A 19,955-nucleotide genomic window follows, 5' to 3' on the forward strand; every position below is an offset into this window, starting at 1 on the left:
ATATTCAGAATTGTAACTGATCATGTACTGCTTTAATTCTGCATGATATTTAAGACTGAAAAACAAAACTAAATGTGCAAAAGAATTACTAAAAAAACAAAACAATCCATAATAAAGGGAATTGTACATCCAGATTTAGTGCAGCCCATCATTACCTTTTCCTTTTACGTTGATTGCGTTTCTTTTAGAAATGGATGTATGAAACTACAGAGTAAGAACCCCAGTTACTTATTTAGGAAATGGCACTGATGAAGCGTATAATCATTTTTATGACATCTCATCTCTCTAGCCATTTCTTTGATCTTTTCCTCTTTTTACCTCTACTTAAAATGCAAGTTTCTTAGGACAATAGCTACCACTTACTCTGATTTTTACAGTGTGTAGTACTAAAAACACCTTCTAGAAAGTTAACTGTTTTAACAATAAAGGTAAATAATCAAGAAATAAAAATACATGATAGTTTCTTAGAAAAGCTGTCTTGGGATGTACTCATTACTCAAATGGTCACTTTGCCGCCAAGTAATGCAAGATGTCTTAAAAGTGAATCTACAAAATAATCTTACCATGTAAATCTATGACATATTCTGTATATGGCATATTTCAATGGAAAACTACTTTAGAAATATATTGGGGAATTTTTTCACATGCCTTTGTCTGTAAATGCCGGAATTTGTAAAGGGCTCAGAGGAAAATATTTTGGAAACCTTCTAAGGTTATCTAATAGTAGCTTATTAATAAATGGTAAGCTCATATGTAAGGTTTAATATTCTGGAGGCCTTCAAGAGCAGGCAGTAAGTTCTCTGTGTCTTGCTGACAAGCTGTGGATCTCCCCTGTCCAATATTGTCTGCCTTCCATTTACAGCCATCCAAGGACCAAAGATGTTGATGTGGGCTTAAACACTGCATGTCTTAAGTCTCTAGTCAGTATAATATTAGGGAAGCATTTCATATTTGCAAGGATATTATAGGGAGCAAGAAAATTGAAAGGCTTTTCGAGAGACTGTTTACAACAGAAAGATGGCTAATTTGGGTAGTTCACAGCACATAAGCTGGATGTGTTGAAACAGAATAGTAACTATGCTCAGAAATAGGTACTACTGAAGACCTTGTTAAACTTTCCTTACAGGTGAGATAAGTGACATAAGATCCAGGGAAGTGCTTGTAAAATGTGGAACTAAAACAGGAAAACACTGCATAGTTATATAAAATTTGCTTCTCAGGTTGTTGTTTGGTTTGAAGTGTTTGACTCCATAAAAACCAAATGCAAGAAATAAATAAAAGCAAAAGATACACAGTTAAGGAAACGTTACAAAAAGGTGAGCATTGTAACTAATGTAAATCAAGATCATAACATGTTAAGTGGATTGGGCAGATTAGTATAGACAGAATTAGCTACATTTGAAACAGTTTGCAAGGCAAATTGGATATATTACAAATTTACTCTTGGGAATTTTATTTACGTGAAGTATAATTTTTCTTATTCATTTTCCTGAAGAATTTATTGCAAGAGGTCTTATTAACAGATGAGGAAAACTGTAGCACTGAAAACAGTTGTTCAATTCTAATTTTAAAAGAAGTCATTAGAAAATTTTCCACATGCAGCATAAATTGTAAAATGACAAGAGTTCTAATTATCTGGCTAATCTTTTCTCAACTGCAGTATCTTTGCTTAAGGACCACTGGAGTGGCCACAAGTAATCACAGCATCTATCTGGGACTGGGACCCTGCCCTTTGAAAAAAATATCAGCTTCTGTTATAAAGAAAGCTGAAAGGAACCCTATAATGAGATGTTTACAGAAAAGTTATTATTATTATTTTTTTTTTAACTTTCATTAAGAAGTTGGCTTTTACTCAGAAAAGTAAAAGGATATTAAGTGTGAACAGCCATGTTGTCTAATTATCCTACTCTTTGCATTCAACTAACACTGTAAATCATTAATATAGAATGGAATGTATAGACTTAAAACAAGAAAAAATAGGAGGCAAGCTTTGTGTTTCATTGCATAAGATACTATTCTAAAGATCATAACCCCAAATAACAGCCAAAAGAAAAATGTCTCCGTAACTTACTCCTAAATTAAGCATCTTCCTGGTCTGATAACATTACTAGCCTGTTAGATACACTCCAGTCACTTCAGATCTGTCCAAATGCCTTCTGAACTACCACATATTCTGTTAATATATGTTGTAGCATTCTACACAATGTATTTTTAAGTTCCAAATGATGAAGCAGATAAACTCATACTTAAGAATAGTAGCATTGATGGTTGATCAGAAAGAGATAACTGATACTTAATTTCCTACTAAAAAACCTCCAGTGCAGTAGGTGCAAAATGAACAAGTATGCTTAGAATCAAGTCTGATACAAGAAGGAAAAAAACATACCTTATGTTACTTAATATCATTTCATTAGATCAAAAGATAACTTTGGGATGACTTACCTTGTCACTTCCATGTCATGGTGCACTCTAAATAATAGGCCCACCTCCCACCAGTGCTACCTTTCAGAATACTTATACATCTGTCCACCCACCTCTCAGATAATGCACATTCAGAGACAGGCTACAATTGGCCAGCATGAGGCTATGTCCTTTTTCAGCTCTTTTCACTAAATTAGATTCCAAGAGAAATGAATTTGGTTCCAGACGATGAGTGTTCTTTTTTGAGCTGTTAGATTCAGTACTTTGACTCATTATCGTAATTCATTTATACCAAGAAGCAGCTCTACCCAAATCTGGCAGTTCCTTTGATGTTCAAATCTAATGCATAGTGTTTGGCAACTGTATGTACAGAATTTAACTAGTCTGATCCATTTATCTGAAACTGGTATGAGTCCAAAACTACTCTCAGATGAGTCTACTGGTCCAGTATAAATTGCAGTGGGAGGAAAAAGACATATTAATCACAACTGTCTCAAAATGGCATTTATAATGAATGCTGTGAGTAAGGGCTATCTGACTATCCAGCCACAAAGGTCATACATGATCCCAGAAAATCTAAAGCCTTCAGGTACGCTGATGGTGGAATATGTTTGTGATTCTCCGCAACTTCAGAAATTTCTCTAGTTGCAGAAAGCTCATTTCCTCACTTTTTGGATAACATTTTGAAAAATTAACTAGAAATCAAGACAATATTTTTGTAACCTTTACATATATTTATGATCGATTGAATATGCTCCTTTGTAAAGTGCACATTCAGCTTTCCTTTTAATCACATAAATCGGATTGACAAATTCGTGTTTCAACTGAAAAATAAGTAAATTTAAATAATAAAATAATGTTCAGTATTAGCAACTCCAGTATCTTCATTCTAAATTCAAAATTAAAACATAGACTTTACTAAATAAAGTTTAGAGGAAGTCAGTTTTAAATACCTTCAATGTACTCATCAACGGATAAAGGAAAATTATGTTTACACTGTTTACTTGCACATAACATCTCCTCAGTAGTCTTAATGAAACATCTATGATTTACATTTCTTCCTATCAAATTCTTAAACAGTTGGAATCTTAGTAACAGAAGATTATACAGCTGGATAGAAATTAGCAAAGGAGGATTTAAGCGCCTAGTTTCACCCTTCTTATGAAGAAAGTCAGAAAAATGTAACTACTGTATAGCTGTGTAATCAGATGAGAAACTGTCTTGACAGAATAAAAACAGTATTTGAGCTATATAAACAACTTGAAGGAAGGTGTTGATAGAGAAAGATAACGTAAGAAAAGAAACAAGGTTTAAACTGTAGTTTTTAAATAAGTTCTGTGTAACAGTATGGAAATATATATTAACGTCATAAAGATATTGCCAGTTCTATTCCTAAACATTCAGAGTATGTTTTCAGTATTATTTCCTAATATAAGTTTTATAAAAAAAAATAAAATAATCAAAACTGTTCTAATCCAGTCTGAACACAGTTTTGTACAATGACACCTGCACGTTTTATACCCTTTTTCTAAAGCAGCTTCAGTATTAAAATTATTACATGAAACATTTACTCTCACACAGTCTGGAAAACACAGCTACTTTTATTCTCTGTGTATATAACATTATTGCATATTTTCTTGAAAAATTCAGTAGTGTAAGTACTTGCTCTCTCATCCAGTTATAAAATATCTCTCCCCACAGGACTGTCAAACTAGCTGTGTATACAGTTCCAAAATGCTGGATAGGCAACAGATGTTCAATGATGGCTAATCATGGGAGTAATACTGTGAGTGATATTAAATAGTTCTCCAAGGAACACTTCAGGCAGCAAGAAGGTGCCACAGTGGAGACTCTACCTGTGACACCAGAGGACAGAGAGATGCATAAAAACCATGGGAACAGCAGAGACACAACACAGCTCATGTGAGAAGAATGGGGAAGGCTGCAACATCAAGCACATAAAGCAAGCAAAACCAGAAAAAAAAAAAAAAAGCCTGTGCAATGTTAAAGTGATCTCATTTTGAATTTTTTAAGATAAAAGTGTAATTACATGAGTTCATGTTATTTTTATAGGCATCTAACTCCTTGGTTTGTATGCACACTACTGAGATCTGTTGAGCTATATACTGTACTCTAGCCATCCAGCATACTACCGTTCACTGAAAACAGTATTTTTCAAAGGATCTTTTAGATATTTCAGCAATATTCACTGCTCAATTATGATTACCTTTGTAACTCGGTGAGGTATGATGCCATTCTCACTGTGTTTTGGGGGAAGGGAGGCAAAAGGAGATAAAATTTAAGTAGTTGAAAGGATGAAAACATTTTGAAAACCTGAGGATCAGCTTTTGGGAATACTCAGATAATTTTATATATAATTAGTTAAAGTCTCACTATATTACAATGCTAAAAATTTGGTACAATAAATTTCACTCTGTATATTCTGCAAACAAGAAATATAAGATCATTGGCGATCTTGACTGTTTTGGCTTAAAAAAGTGCTTCAGTCTTCACTAGAAGTTTGTAAAAAAGAAGGATTCAGTTCTATAGAGAAGATCTATCTTAGAGAATTTCTATAACTAGTTTGTAAAACCAAAGTGGTTTTAACTTCTTCAGCTAATGAGACAGAAGCCAATTATGTAAGTATCATTCACAGCAAAATCTCAATAGGAGTCTTGAGAACTGAATGAGACCCATTTCCTACAACTGCATTACCGAATACTCATGCCTCTGGGGTTTCTATGCAATTACTTTCATTGAAGACTAAGTTAAGTCAAAGCATTTTGTATTTGCCAACATAGCCACTTGTTACCTCAGGGCACTTAGTGGTCTGAACTTGCTGTAATGGTTCCTGCAGTCAAACGAACGAACACAAACAGAAAATGGAAAAGACAGGAAAGTGCTGGATTGTCACCGTTATCTTTGAATAGTTCAGAAGTGATAAAGCGAGATTACTTATTAGTTCTCTTCTGAGCCTGAGAGAACTGGCTTAGTTTGATGGGACAGCAAAAACTCAGGTTGTATAGGAAGGGGATGAGCTGTCTTCGGCCTCAAGAATGATCAACCAGTAAAGCAATGAAGCTATGGGATCCCCTTCAGTGATTTCCAAGAACAGTCTGGATAATTATCTGTTGGGACAATCTAAATCTATCAGTGGTAGGTGTTGAAATAGGCCCCAACACTCATTCTTCCTATGTACACTTTATGTTCTTCTTCCTCACCTTCCTTCCATGCAAAAAACCATGGAAACAAACTTACAAAGACCAATATCTCCCTTCCACTCCCCCTTCAAAAACAAACAAACAAAACCACCGAAGTCCTCTGCACTACCAGATATTGCCCTCCCATCTAGTCAGATTTGGTTTGTTAAGGGAGAGAGTAAGAGCAAGTGAGAGAGATCAACCCTTTCTTGTCTACTTACACTGAGATGGGATCAAGAATATATCACAGAATGGCACCTTAAATACAGCGCTATAACCCACAGTAGGGACAGCATCAGGAGAGAATCCTCAAGACATCTGAATGACTCTGACAATGTAAGAGTTTTCAGGTCTGACTGTGTTCTGAATCACAAACTGGATACACCTGCCTCAAAAGGGGCTTGAGATGTCTGGTTGCACAACAGACTTCAAATGGATTGGAAAAGGAAATCAAACATTTTGTTTTAAAATTTTTAAAAATCTAAATACTTTTTTTTTTAACAAAATCCAAAAATATTTTACCCTTATTATCTGCAAATAACCCCATGAACCTGAACTGTTCTGAATGTAGGCTGATTTAAAAAGTTTATATGGAAGTTTCCATTCTACTTTTTACAAATTATATTCTATTTTTCCTATCCTTATTTATGCAGTTTTTCTACAGCATATTTGCTCTTTGCACTCACATTTTTGTTACTGAAAATGCATGAATTTCACCTTGAAAATTCTTTCTAAGATGTATGTTATTTGCCTGCTGAAAACTGAAAGCCAAACTCTGCAGGCCTTTTCCTCCGGACGGGTGAGTTTTGTCCCAGCCATATTCATCAACTCACAACATTTCAGGACACTATCAGAAGAAAAAAAGTTAGAACTCAGTTGTGCTTGTTCCTGGCTCTGCTGTATGACCTTGGACAAGTAACCTCTCAATTGTCCACCTGTTAAACAGAGACAAGACTACACACCCACCTTCTTGGTTTATTCTGAGCTTTAATGTTTATGAAGTGCTATGAAACACTCTGGGAAGTGCTACAAAGTGAAAAGGGTTATCTGTCATCGTCAGTGAAACACAAGCTGCTGAAATGCAGTGAAATCTGCCTTCTCATGGGACGTGTTCGATCTTGAGCTGCATTCTGTACAGTATTCGTCATCTTAAAAGTATCTCAATGCTGTATAGCATAAGAAAGGATAAATATCCCTAAGCATTCCAAGACAGTACTGGAAAATATTTCTGGTTTGAAGATGTGAAGCCTGTTGTAAAGTATGTGTTTCTTTTCTAAATACCTAGCTGTCTTCCATAAAAAGAGAAAAGCCATTTCTGAGATAGGATTCCTAAATTACTTAAATAGCTAGACATTAACTGAAAGCAGCACTAAATATCAATTTAAATACTTGGCTCTCAATTTTCATTTCATTCATAATGTACTAGGTAAAATATACTAAAATAATTACTTGGTTATTACTCATGAATTTCAAAGCAGCAGCTGAGACAATGTAGATAAATAAGATGATCAATTGAAACAGAATGAATCACAACAAAATATGTTGTTGTATAAGGTATGATTAACTCCACAGTGATTCATATCATTTCAAGTAACAGGGCTTTTATCAATGACGGCTACAAGGTTGGGAAATGATTTAAAAGCATTTCATCTTAGAGAGCCACTGCAGTTCATAAGGTAGATGGGGAGAGAGGAAAGAGGAAGAAGCAGATTCAGCGTCTGCAGCTGAAATAGCCAAAGGCATCCATCCCACAGCACATCTTTACAGCATGCCACTGACATTATCAACCTCCCTTGTGCCAGAGATCCTCTCATTTTCCACTTGGCCACAATTTATTAGATTTTCAAATACTGCGAAAGTTAATTCTGTGAATTAAGCAGCAATATTTAAATGCCACAGCTTTCCTATAATTGAACATGCATTATTTACACCAGGAAATAAGCGTCAAGATTCTACAAAGACACCAAAGGAAAATAACATTTATTTTTCCTCCACTCAAAATAATAATTCTTAATTCCCAGGCTCCTTCCAAAGCCTTTGCAGCAGTGTTAAATATAAAGACTTATAAGAAGAAATTGCCATCTGTTTACAGCAGTTTAGAAAAGCAAACGCAAGCAGCAGCTGACCTTAAAAACCTCTACCTGCTAAAAAGAAGACAAGCTGTCCCCTAACAATTTTTTTCCCCATGTGTATTTAATAAACTGGGTCAGAATACCTGACTATGGTTTTTAACGTAACTGCAAGCTCCCTGTAAGGGAACACGCAAGTCTCACTTTCACACTCAGCCTACGAAATGAAGATAATCACCCTCACCAGTGGGGAAAGTTTCTGAAAACCTTTGGAAAATGAAAAATACTGACATATAAATCGGAATGTAAAACACTGGCATCCAACTTAATTCATTTAAGACAATATTTCTGAAAATTTAAATCAGAATGAAAAAAAAGATTTAGAAAGTGAATGTAAAGGTGGAATTTCTAAGGAAGTTATCTTCCAAGTACTGAAAATAATCCCTCATTATCCATGAGTTCCTATAAGTTAAAGAGTAAGAATTAATGTATCTTGAAGCACTTTACATGCAAGCAAGTTAACTGTGCAACAAAATGCGCCTCCTCAAGACACTCACTTTCAATCCAAACACAATTTACTGTTTGTCCTCTACTGATAATTTCAAATATTCAGAAGTGATTTTGAATGCTTACCTGAAATTAATTTCATAAACAACTCTGTTAGATTCATGGCATGACCAGCCATCATTTGCTATATCCCTATTCTTCTTGAAGTACAGATTGAAACGTTTGCCTCCCTTTCCTCATTCATCAGAAGTCAAACTTTCTCCACACATCAAATTATACCTGACATCTGATTTTCTCCTGTCTCTTACCTCTTAATCATTTCCTTGGAAACAGACAATTCACCAGTGTGAAAAGGCATGCAGTAAGGGTGGGAAATGATCTGAGAGGTGTATGAACAGAAGCAATTAGGCTGGCGTAAATTCAGATCAATTCAATTACACCATTATGAACGTACATCACTTTACAGAGAATCACCATGTGGCTTGTTCACCTTACAAAGGCTATTAAATCTTGCCCTTGAAAGCTGTGGGCAGATTCCTAAACCAATCTGGTCTTTGGTGATAACCCAGCCAAGTTTCTATGCCCGACTGTGGTTTGTCCAAGTGTCATATCTTAATGTTATATACCCAAGTATGTGCAGTGAAAGGTGTTTGCAAACGTGTTATAGATTACAGGAAAGGAATAGACAAATTTGCTTGGAAACTGTGATTTAGGTGTAAACTCAAGTGCACTGAAGACCATTTTATGCAAGAAAATTGCATTCCCTCCTACAGTTAAGATAAGCACAAAAGTACAGACTGATTGCAAGATCAAAATCAAGAGAGCATTTATCATTGTTACAAGTTTAAAACTTTAAGGAAGCTTATCAGATTTAATGACTATTATCAGCCATTAAAGAGATTCCATGTCACTAAGGAGATGCGTCTTTATAAAGACTCATAAAAGTTCATAAAGACTGTATTTAAATGACATGTATTAGTGGGAATGTTTATATTAGTATTTAATACACCACTTGAAAGCATTTTAAATTGAGACCTAAAAAAAGTACAATTTCACTATAATTGTGAGATGAAATGATGACAAGACCTGCTTGATACCTTATTATATACAAGGCATACACCTTATTAAAGCAGAGGATTCACAACTCCAGAGCCATTACTAAAGCTACTGTCACAGCTTGTCAAAGTATGAAGTCTTGCACCCAACTTCATCTCTTTTCATCACGCTTGCTGTTGCACCAGCATCAATTTCCTGAAAGACCTACCAGAAGCATCTGTCTTGGCAGAACTTCAGTTCAGAGTCTTGAAACTGATTTGTTCAGTGTGTCTTTAGAAGCTGCAGTATATTATACATCAGAAAGGAAGATCTTATTTCCAAGATTTGTTCTATTAGTTTATTATACCACTGCTTAAAGAAAAAGTATATTATTTTTGTCCTACATACCTTCCTTAGCTTTTACTGATTGTTGCACAGTATACAGTGCAAGCTATATTGTCGACTATGGTTTTTACTGTGAACCAATAGATGAGGAGCTCAGCATGTCTATAATTCTGAAGTTTCTAATTTTAAAATTTTCTCAGTGATGTCCTGCGTATGTGAAGGAAGAGAACCCAGAAGAATTTTACCACATCAGTACCTTAATAAAACACTCTTCTCTGAGTCATGAATGACTGTCATATGTAGGGATGAATCATAAAAGCTTTGTAGAATCCCTTGAATTCTGAAGACCTCCCTCCACAGAAAAGATACTGCGATCCAGCTGCGTGTTCTAAAACTTAGGCCTTTCCCCATAGGAGCAGTTTGTTTGCCGAGGAGATGCCACTCTCATCTTTGGGGTAGACAATAAGTTTGGAGATCACCTTCCCCTTCTTTGGGCTCTCAACTGCAAATAAGGTAGGACAGCAGTGATGCCTCCTGAGCTGACACTGTTGCAAGTGCAACGAAGACAGCAAGTTGTGGCCCAAAGTGGAAAGTGGTCTAAGAAAGAAATAAATGTGAATTTTGGCTCCTTAACTGGTAGTTGCTGCATATGAAATATTGCACAGCTTTGTGTATGGATGTAATATTAAAAGCTTTCACTCCTTGGAACATTCTGCTGCAGAAAGTTACCTTCAGTTGTAAAATATGTATTGTAAGGTGAGCCTCTACAGAGGAATTAAGCAGCAACTTGTGACAAAGCAGTTACCATCAGGAGATAATTGACCTTATTCGAGAGTTAAGCATCCTGAGGCAAAGTAGAGTGTGCTTAATCCTGGCAGGTTAATTATCCAGTGATTATGGTAGCTTGGAAGGTATTATTGCTAAGAATCATTTACAAAATGACACTATTAAAAAAACCCTTAATTTAATAAAAATTAAAAGCAACGACAATAATCAAGTTCTCCAGTCATGTATTGCTAGACTACGACTGCAGAATGGCCTTAATTGGTTAGCAGCAATGAACATGTAATTATTCCTATTCTGAATGTTCTGTACTAAATTTGTTACATGAAGTACAGTTAATAATATAAAAAATCCAAGGCAAGATGTTTGGCCAGCTATAAAAGGGATTTAAAACAGTGATCAAAACACCAGTGGTCACTGAGCTGGTGCTGGAGCTGGGAAATGTACTGAGTTCCTACCACTGCGCTCACTGTCTCGACTGCAGATAAGGGTATGTTGGCATTTACATTGTAAACTAGGACATTTATTTCAAGGGGTTTATATCTTGCCCATTTTAATTACCATCTGGCTGAAACTTGAAATAACCAATCTCCATTCAGATGTAAATTTTTAAGTAGAAGATATAATTTAAAATCACTTTGCCAATTGTTTTTAGTTTAGGAATAGCAGCAATTTGGAATCTTGCTGTTCTCGGATGTTTTTTGTATTACTCTAAGAAAAAAGAAAATAAACAGCTCAGTGCTTAACAATCAAATTGCATTGGTCTATAATGTAGTGTGAGGATAAACACAGAGAGGAATAAAAATCATGTCTGGGACTATTGTTGTACTAATCAAATAACAACCACACCACTTAGGTGTATTACTTGTATGTTAACCTACATGCTTCAAGTATTTAACTAAACTAGCATAACTGATGGAAAACTTGGCAAAAAGCAAAAGGAATCATAGTAAATGAGCAAAATCTTGGTGTTGGTTAGCTGAAGAGGCTCTTTGCCCATCAAGGCATACATAAAGACAAAAAAGTTCTGAATGTACTTGCAAATTAAATGAATATAGAAACAATAAACAAAGCAGGAAGCTACCAGAAGGCAGAACATGTCAGAGTTAGCTTTTCTTCAGTTTTGCAACCTCTCTTTACCACAAACCATATGCAAAGAGTAGAAAGAATGACAATTACAAGATACAGCAGCTACTATAAACTGGATGTATACCATGCCAAGGGTGTGGTTTCAAGTTATACAGAAAGACAAGAGAATAAACCACTGTGAATACAATTTCAACAACCCAAAAGCAGCAATGACCGGTTTATATAGTCAAAAGCAGAGTCTAAAAGATGACCAGGATTTTCAAATGATTACAAAGTTCAAGAACACTGTGTGCAAAAAGGAACATAAAAGACTTGTACTCTGACGTATTTACATGTAAGTCTAAAGATGATCACTTCAGTTTAAATTGCATCTTTTATCTGAAAGGCATTAAAATGCTTCAAAAAATGTAAGGAATATTTGATGCTTTAATACACGCAACATTGCTACATAATATTTTTATGACAGAAGGTGAAAAATACCATAGCAAACTGAAATGGCAGGGGAAATTAAGGTAGTCTGAATATAATTTCCAAAATTGGAATGTTGCCATTGTGGGCTATTGCTTATTAAGTATGCAAATATACAAATAGTACCAATCAACATTTTATCTACTGAAAAACAGCACCTTATGAACTCCTGTGATACAAATTTAATGAGGTAATGTTTATATAGAAGACCAAACATATTTAGTCCCAGAAGTTTCTCTGAAGCTCTGCCACCCAAGTATTGACTAAATATGATCTACCTAATTTGTGAAATCTGATTTTTTTTTTAAATTTCTAATATACCATTATTAAATCAGAACGCTCAGTATCGTCCTTGTGAGGATTGTACTGCAAAGAATAGAATAAAGCAAAAATTGGCAACAACAGCAAACTGTCAAGAAAATACTGGTTGTTTTGTTACCTACAGTTTGAGAAAGATTTCCTATTCTACTGCACTTAAAAACACCACAATTTCCTTCATTTTAAAAGTACTTATTTAGGTATTGTATCTGTAACATTGTTAGGCCCTGATCTGTACACAGCAGTAGTAGAAAAACTGATTTGTGTTGGTGTAACTCCCTGAGTCACAACGAGGAATAATCACTGACTGGGATAAGTTGTTTCTCCATAGTTTTCCAGTACTGACATAGTTATCTTTGACAAGCCAACACTTTAATTAGGCATGTCACACCTTCCAAGATACACTTATCTATTAAACCATTTTGTGCCAAGAAAACCAAAATTTAAGAGCACTTTCTGAAACAGAAAAAAAATCTAAAATGATATCACTACAATGAGTGAAATCTGAATTCAGTTTGCCTATTACCATCGACTTCCAGGCAAGATTTCACGCAAAAGGTTTCCCAAACACTGCATGGCAAAAATAAGCCTTCCTTAGACAGACTACCACTCTATTCACCACAAAAATCAGTGAGAGACTTCTAAACCAGCTGACTGGCTTTTAGCTTTCTCTTATGACTTCTCCCCAGAGAGTCTATTTCAACACAAAAATATTATCAAGAAAAAGCATGTGAGTATGAAAATGAGTAGCAGCACTTCAATGACAGCCCTTCGTATGGTTTTCCCCACACAAATTTAACTGAAGGGCTGGTGCATCATGCTTATGGGTATTTATTAGGAAGCAGCTAACATGCTGGAGATTTCCTCTTTTAATCTGGAGTAATTTCTTCAAGTCTCCAGACTAAAACAAGCAAGTTGCAAATCTGACAGGTCAAGTTACATATTTGGTATCAACTGAGATTTCACAGTCCTGTGACTATGGATTTCATTCTCCAGTGCTATCTTAGATGGTCACAAACTTTCTGTATAATGGAGGACTGGAAAACAGGCTGACAGACACAAACAAGTATGTGCAAGAGACACAAATACTTTCATAAAACTCACCGTCTCATTTCCAAAAAGGACATCCACGTAAGGCATGACTTTCATCATAGGCTCTTTGTAGAACTGGCTAATAAACGGTGCAGAAAGATTCAAGCTGAAGATCTTGTTGTTTGCAGAAGCCTGAGTAGCCACTTTTAATACTGCTTCTGGTGACACCGTCAGGAAGAATCCCTGCAAGCATCCAAACAGAACAGAGATTTTTATTTCCTTCAAATTAGGAACTGCATCACAATCCCACCTTTCTGCCACACACACAGACTACAAACAAAACCACACAACTGTGGAAAAAACATTGCCTTTACATTAACATATTAGGGAGGTGACAAAGAATCTGCGTATGCTGAGAAAGAAAAACATTCCCAAGATAAATATAACCCACTACTCTATTTTCTATGCAGTACACTTTCTCATGGCAGTCAAGACTAGAATTTGTATTTTAAAAGGTACTACATTATAATTTTAAATGGCCCTCTTTGGAACAAGAGTCAATCAGACTGCACTGCTTAATTCCAGAGTCCAACAAGATGGCTTACTCACAACTAAGAGAGTAATGAAATCCTTTGCCTGAAAGATTACTACCTCGCTTTTAATAAATATGCTGAGTATGGTGTAATTGTTCTACAGGAGAAACCTACAGCTTTTCACATTTCTGCCCAGTATTTTCATTTCTCTACAACCACCATGAAGGGATCCAGGCTTCTGCAGGAAGAGAAGCCGGGATGCTCTCAGCACTGTGCTGACCTGTGCTCCTGCCCCCAGTCCACACAGTCTCACTGGGACATTCAGCTACAACCACAATGCTCAGTCTCTTAAAAATGGCACAATGCAGTTTATAATTCCCAGTAAAAGTACCTACCTTCGTTCTTTAATAGTAATATTTGAAGCCTGTGTTGTTCATATTCCTTTCCCCTACCATTACTTTCCATCCTAAACACTATATCTGTGCTGTAGACACTAGTTAAATTCTTTTTCTTTTTTTTTGTGATTACGCAGCTTTCACATCCATCTGCCTGCAGTATTTATGCTAAGAGAAGTAGGTGGGAATATAATACTTAATGTAACTTGATATCTGGGAATAACTTGGCTTAATACGGAAGGAACTGATCCTCTAACCTACTTGTAACCTACAGTGGGGAACCTGCTCTAGCAGGGGGGTTGGAGCAGATCTCCAGAGGTCCCTTCCAACTCCTACGGTTCTGTGATTCTGTGAACTGTTTTCAAAGCTCAGTGAATAATAGTAATTTTCAAGTAAAAGCAGCAATTGTTAAATTTAAGGCCAGAGATAATGTCTGAGGCACAGAAATAAAGGGGGGGAGGTTTTCAGATAAATAAAACCCCATATCAGTTCTATCTTACACTGTGACTGTGAAATGCTAAAAGGTACAACAGTGAAACAATCTTATTTTCCATTTTTTATACATACTATTCTTTCTTTGAATTACAGAATATACATGTTTTTCTCCTATGTACTTCAACTAACAGATCACCTTAAGTATTGTACTTGCTGAGTGAAGAATATAATGAAAAGTCTATAGATTAAAGACTACTTAGAAAGTCTTATATTTCTTTTTCCCCGCTCCATGCTTTCCGGGCTAGGAAATGCACAACTGCTTTCAAAATCTGGGCCTGACTTGCTACATGACAATAGAAGTCCAAAGGGCATAAGAATGCTTTGTTTCTTGTGGAGTTACTCAGTACCTTGAACGACTGGAAGCCTGTAAACATCCAAGCTTCCTTGCTTTTTTTACATTCTGAAGAGTTAAAACGAACAGTTTTTATAACATCTTGTCTCTATAGCAATTTCTACCATCTTTTATTTTTTCATTTAATGAACAGAGTTGGATTTTTAAAAAACTGTTCCAAACACCAAACAAAGCCTTTCAAGGTTCACGTGTTGCCAGCTGTGGATAAATCACAGATTGCTATACAGTGGTCTGTGTAAATAGTAACCTGGTCAAATAATTAGGCTTCTTACCAATTTTCAGATGAAAACTGTGTCTGAACTAAAATACATCTGATTGTAATTTAAGGTACAGAACACTATCCCCGTGAGATCTAACTCAGGCCTGCATCCAACTCCTTTTTCCCTTGGAAAGGCAACATAAAAGTACTGAAATGCAGATAGTAGAGCTTGCTTTTCAGATCCTGCAAAGCAAAGGGATAGAATTCTCTAAAAGCTACAGCTCGGTCATCTGGGTTTCCTAAAGCTCAATTCTGCCATTTAATTTTGTTCTTCCAAGAACTTTTTTCTTTTACATTTTTATTTAAGTATTAACCAATATTAAAATATGTAGAAATTTAGAATTATGTGCATGAGAACTCTTGTTACAACTTTGCCAAGTATAACAGTTCTTTGCAAATAAGAGTTGTAAAAACAAACAAAGTTGCTGCAGAATAATTCACACAGTGGAATTTATAAAGTAGGAAGGAAATGTATAAAATCTGAACTGATCTGGGTTTAAAGAAAGCTAGTAAGATACTCCTCTCATCACCTGTAAGTATTTAAATGGAGCACGACTATTTTCAGGGGAAAGCCAATTACAGCTATGGCCACTACTGTCACTAAACCTCAGCAGGATAAGCCACAGAACACTTGTGCAGCATGCTACAGTTTTGAATAGGAAGGAACTCCTTTGAGATTCACAACAAGCAAACTGCTGGGCAGTACATGTGCTCTCATCTCACAATAACACTTACGGATTCTTTACTGATAGTTCTAAGTCTACCAAAATAAATGATAAAGACCACTAGGGTAGACGACTTAGTATTGCACTAATATGAAGTTCTATTCCCATCAACAAGTAGATTAAGAGGATGCTCAAAAACCACACTGTATCCATCTACACAATCTACTACTTAGAGTTTTGGGAACCTTTTTACCCTCAAAACTGTTTTGAAACAGTTATAACAGAAATGTTTGCAAGCGAAAGATTAGTCACTTAATTAATACACAGAAATTCCAATAGCCATGGTAGCTATGAAGTTCTCGGATTCATGGTAGAAATAAAATTTTTGTGCATGTGTTTATGTTTGCAAAAGAATGCAGTACATACAATGACATATGATAATGAGACAGTGCAATCAAAAGGATGTAAAAGAGAGCAATATCGCACTACAAAAAACTATTAAACATTAAAGGCTATCAGACATACTTGAAGCATCGCGTTTCTTTGGCAAGCACTGACTGAGGCTGAGTACACCAGATGCTGCTGGTTCATGATGTGCCACTATTTTCTGATTCTCAAAATGCACTGAGCCTTTTTTCTGTGCTGGGAGAAAGGTACCATAGTACCACAAGTCAGAAAGCAATGCCAAACTAACATACATAGCAGGAAAATAAGGTGATATACTGAATTATTTACATGCATGTTTGTATCTATACAAACACAAAACACAAATGTGCTTTTGTCCCCCACTGAAGGCAGAACTTCTGTTTAAATACAGTTCTTCAGTGGAGAAAAATGTTTTCTTTGTGGGAAGAAGACAAACAAAAAGGAAAAAAATAAGAAAAACATCTATGAGCTGCAGACATATGGCCATGAGAGATACAGTAGCTTGTTTATAACTTAAGAGATTTTAAAATGCAGTATTAAGATGTGCATGACAGCAGTAGACAAAGTCAGGAGAGAATATGAAATTATCATGCTTTTGCAATATTCTACAATTCTTTGATGCACCTTTTATAATATGTCCAGATACTTTGTGTATGGGACGGTTCTTCATGATCAAGTGGCGTTTTTCCACAGTTAGAAGTGTATAAAGAATTTGGTGAGTTTGCACACAGGCAACATCCTCGTATCTCTCTCATTTTTATCACACGTAAACCTAACTGTTTCTTCTGACCTACAGTGTGCTCTCATTTAGCACTAGCAATAGCAGGCACGAGTGCAGCAAATCAGAGCGTTGAAGTATTGCACATGAAGCCAGCACTACCCTGGCTTTGGCAAAAGTATTTCAGAATAATGTGTTCTGTCCAAACAGAGCAGCCTTGCCATCATTTGTTCTTGCACTTGCTCTGAATTCATCTGGATTAGGTACAAGTAATATTTGCACAATGAGGATTAATTGTTTCTTTAATCAATGAGTTCTTTCTTTAAGTTTCTGTACATTTAGACAAATCCAGACTGAGATGCTAACAAAAGTTTTGCATTTCTGGATTTGTTATTAATACCACAGAAACAACATTTGCACAAGTTCAAATAGAGATAATAAAAAACGAGATCGCTCTCAAACCTACCACACACTAAAATGCTTCCATTTGCCCACTGTTCTTCATAGCTCTTACTGTCTCCTTGCCACCCCCATTTTCAGAGCAGTTTATAAGAAAATGACTTTATGAGTGACTAGACTTTGAACCATGGTATTCTGAACTGGTATTTTGAAATACCATTTGGTAACAATGTAAAATCAATAAATCCTAAGTGTGAATCAAAATATTTAGGTTTCAGATATATATACAACAGTCTGTTGCCATTAAGGGTGAATTATATTCTGGCAACACGAAAAGAACACATCATTTAATCCAAAATTATTTTAGGACTTACATAAAAATGCAGTTATGATGACATCACACGCTCATCCATTTAAAGGGAGGAATTTTTCAGGCAGTGATATTTTGACAGTTCTGCAGTGACAGTCCTGATAAATACCATGATTCAGTAAAGCCCTGCAGAAGCCATCTAGCTTCAAGCATGCTGGCACTTCCAGGAAAATCAGTGAGACTGCTCATGTGCCAGAAGAGCGTGCTCTGCTAAACTGAAAACATAACCACAGCAGAGCTTTGGACTTGGCTAAGTTTCGCATATTCTGTACACAAGGAGAACTTGAAGGCACACACTTGTGCACAAGAGATTTTTCCTCTGCTCCGCCACCAGTTTGTCTGCTGCAGCCCAGCAGATCCATCAGGGCTTAGAAGGAGCGAAGATCTTGGGACGGGGAATAAACCTTGGGGTAAATGCTCCAGACAGAATGACTTACACAAGGTTTCCATGTGCCCTTGCAACCAGAGGAGACGACAAGATCCATACCTTCTGAGCTGCATGAAGCCCAGATTGGATGCAGTCCACATCCTCCTCATTGTGAGACAAGACAATGAGACTAACCTCCCTTCAGAATAGGAAACTAAAGTCCCAAAACTCTTTATCGTAGTATCTCCATGAGTTTAAATGAGTAGAGAACAATACATACAACTGCATCTAACACTGAACTATTTGGCCACAGCACTCTCAAATCAGCTGGCTTACTGACTCCTTTTTTTCTGACTTTTGAGCATTTATACATGCAACTGCTTGAAATCATTACTTTTCTTCCTGAGATCTGACAGAAGAATATCAAATGATATAAATACTCAAATATTCCTGATGCTAAAAAACTCCAGAAATAGTAATAATAAAACACCCATACAAACCAAACACCACACACTTTCCTTATGGAGGTGTTTGTGCTTTAATTAATTTTTTACTCCCTCTAAGAAAATCAAAGCCACTATATAAGTTGGGTAACGTTCAGTCTGTAAATTAGTTAGATATATAGAAGTTATTTTCATCGATGTAACTCGTCTTCATGTAATAGGCTACTTAGGATCTTAGTAAGTACCTGCATGGTACCAATAACATTTTCAAACTGTATTTTATCTTGGTCAGCAAGTAGTTACTCAGTGAAACAAAATCCACTGCTCTTCATCTAGTTTGTACTGGAGATGGTTCTTGGAAATCAGAAAGCTCGGATGGCAAGAATGCAACAATTTCTCTGAGTAATTGTTTTGCCTCGTTCCTGTATGCATTGTTTATTTTCATTAAAGTATTGCTTTATAACTGGAAAATGACTAAGCTGTAAACTATCATTTTATCATTCTGAGTGGTCAAAGTTTCTGTTTTTGATAAAAGCCAAGTTTCAAACAGTTTCAGTAACAGGAAAAAACCTAACTGTCAGTAAATGTGCTTATATTGACCGTGACATTTTCCTCTATGATGGTGCCAACGTGTCAGAAGGAGAGGATTGCTTTCAGAATTGAACAGCTTCTTTGTTGCTGAAGTGAACTCTGATTGCTGCCATATTAGTATCTATCAGATTACAACAGTAGCAGAAAAACTCCAATATTTGGCAGTGCATATTAAAGAAAATAATTATTTCACATTTACACCAGCGATTTCTTTTACATTTTCAACAATTTGGAAATGTTTTTCCATTCTGATTACTATCAATTAAATCAAGCATTCTCTAGAAAGTTCTTCCAAACCATGCTTAGAATACAATAATTGTGTGACCTTACTATGAGAAAAGTAATTGCAGAACATATGGACGAGAACATAAACATCAAGGTGTTGATACATGCATGCATGAGAGAGCAGTAATATACCTAGCTTTATTATAGGACAAATATTTATCCCAAATAAAAAATCCTCACATTCCCCTGGAAACTGGAAAGTTACTTAAACTCATTTTAGAAAGATGAATTAAGATCTTACAATGATGGTCCTCAGATATAGCTCCCTGAAATCTGCCTCTCTGTGAGGAAGCAAAAAATCTCTATATTCTTCCCACATACCAAAACAGTTTTATGTGAATTTATCAAGCTCAGGGAGTGATGTGTATTGTTATACATGCTTAATTTATG

At 35.8% G+C, this 19,955-nt stretch overlaps 1 protein-coding gene across 2 annotated transcripts in view; it reads right to left on the minus strand.

The window, feature by feature from the left end:
* Positions 1-19,955, minus strand: part of ADK (adenosine kinase) — a 258,451-nt gene that overhangs the window by 60,799 nt on the left and 177,697 nt on the right. For both annotated transcript variants that reach the window (XM_015866530.2, XM_015866531.2), the window contains one exon: positions 13,340-13,510. In XM_015866530.2, coding sequence (XP_015722016.2) covers positions 13,340-13,510 — 171 coding nt within the window. The remainder of the gene's footprint in view (positions 1-13,339; positions 13,511-19,955) is intronic.

Source organism: Coturnix japonica, chromosome 6, assembly GCF_001577835.2.
Source record: "Coturnix japonica isolate 7356 chromosome 6, Coturnix japonica 2.1, whole genome shotgun sequence".
NCBI lineage: Eukaryota > Metazoa > Chordata > Aves > Galliformes > Phasianidae > Coturnix > Coturnix japonica.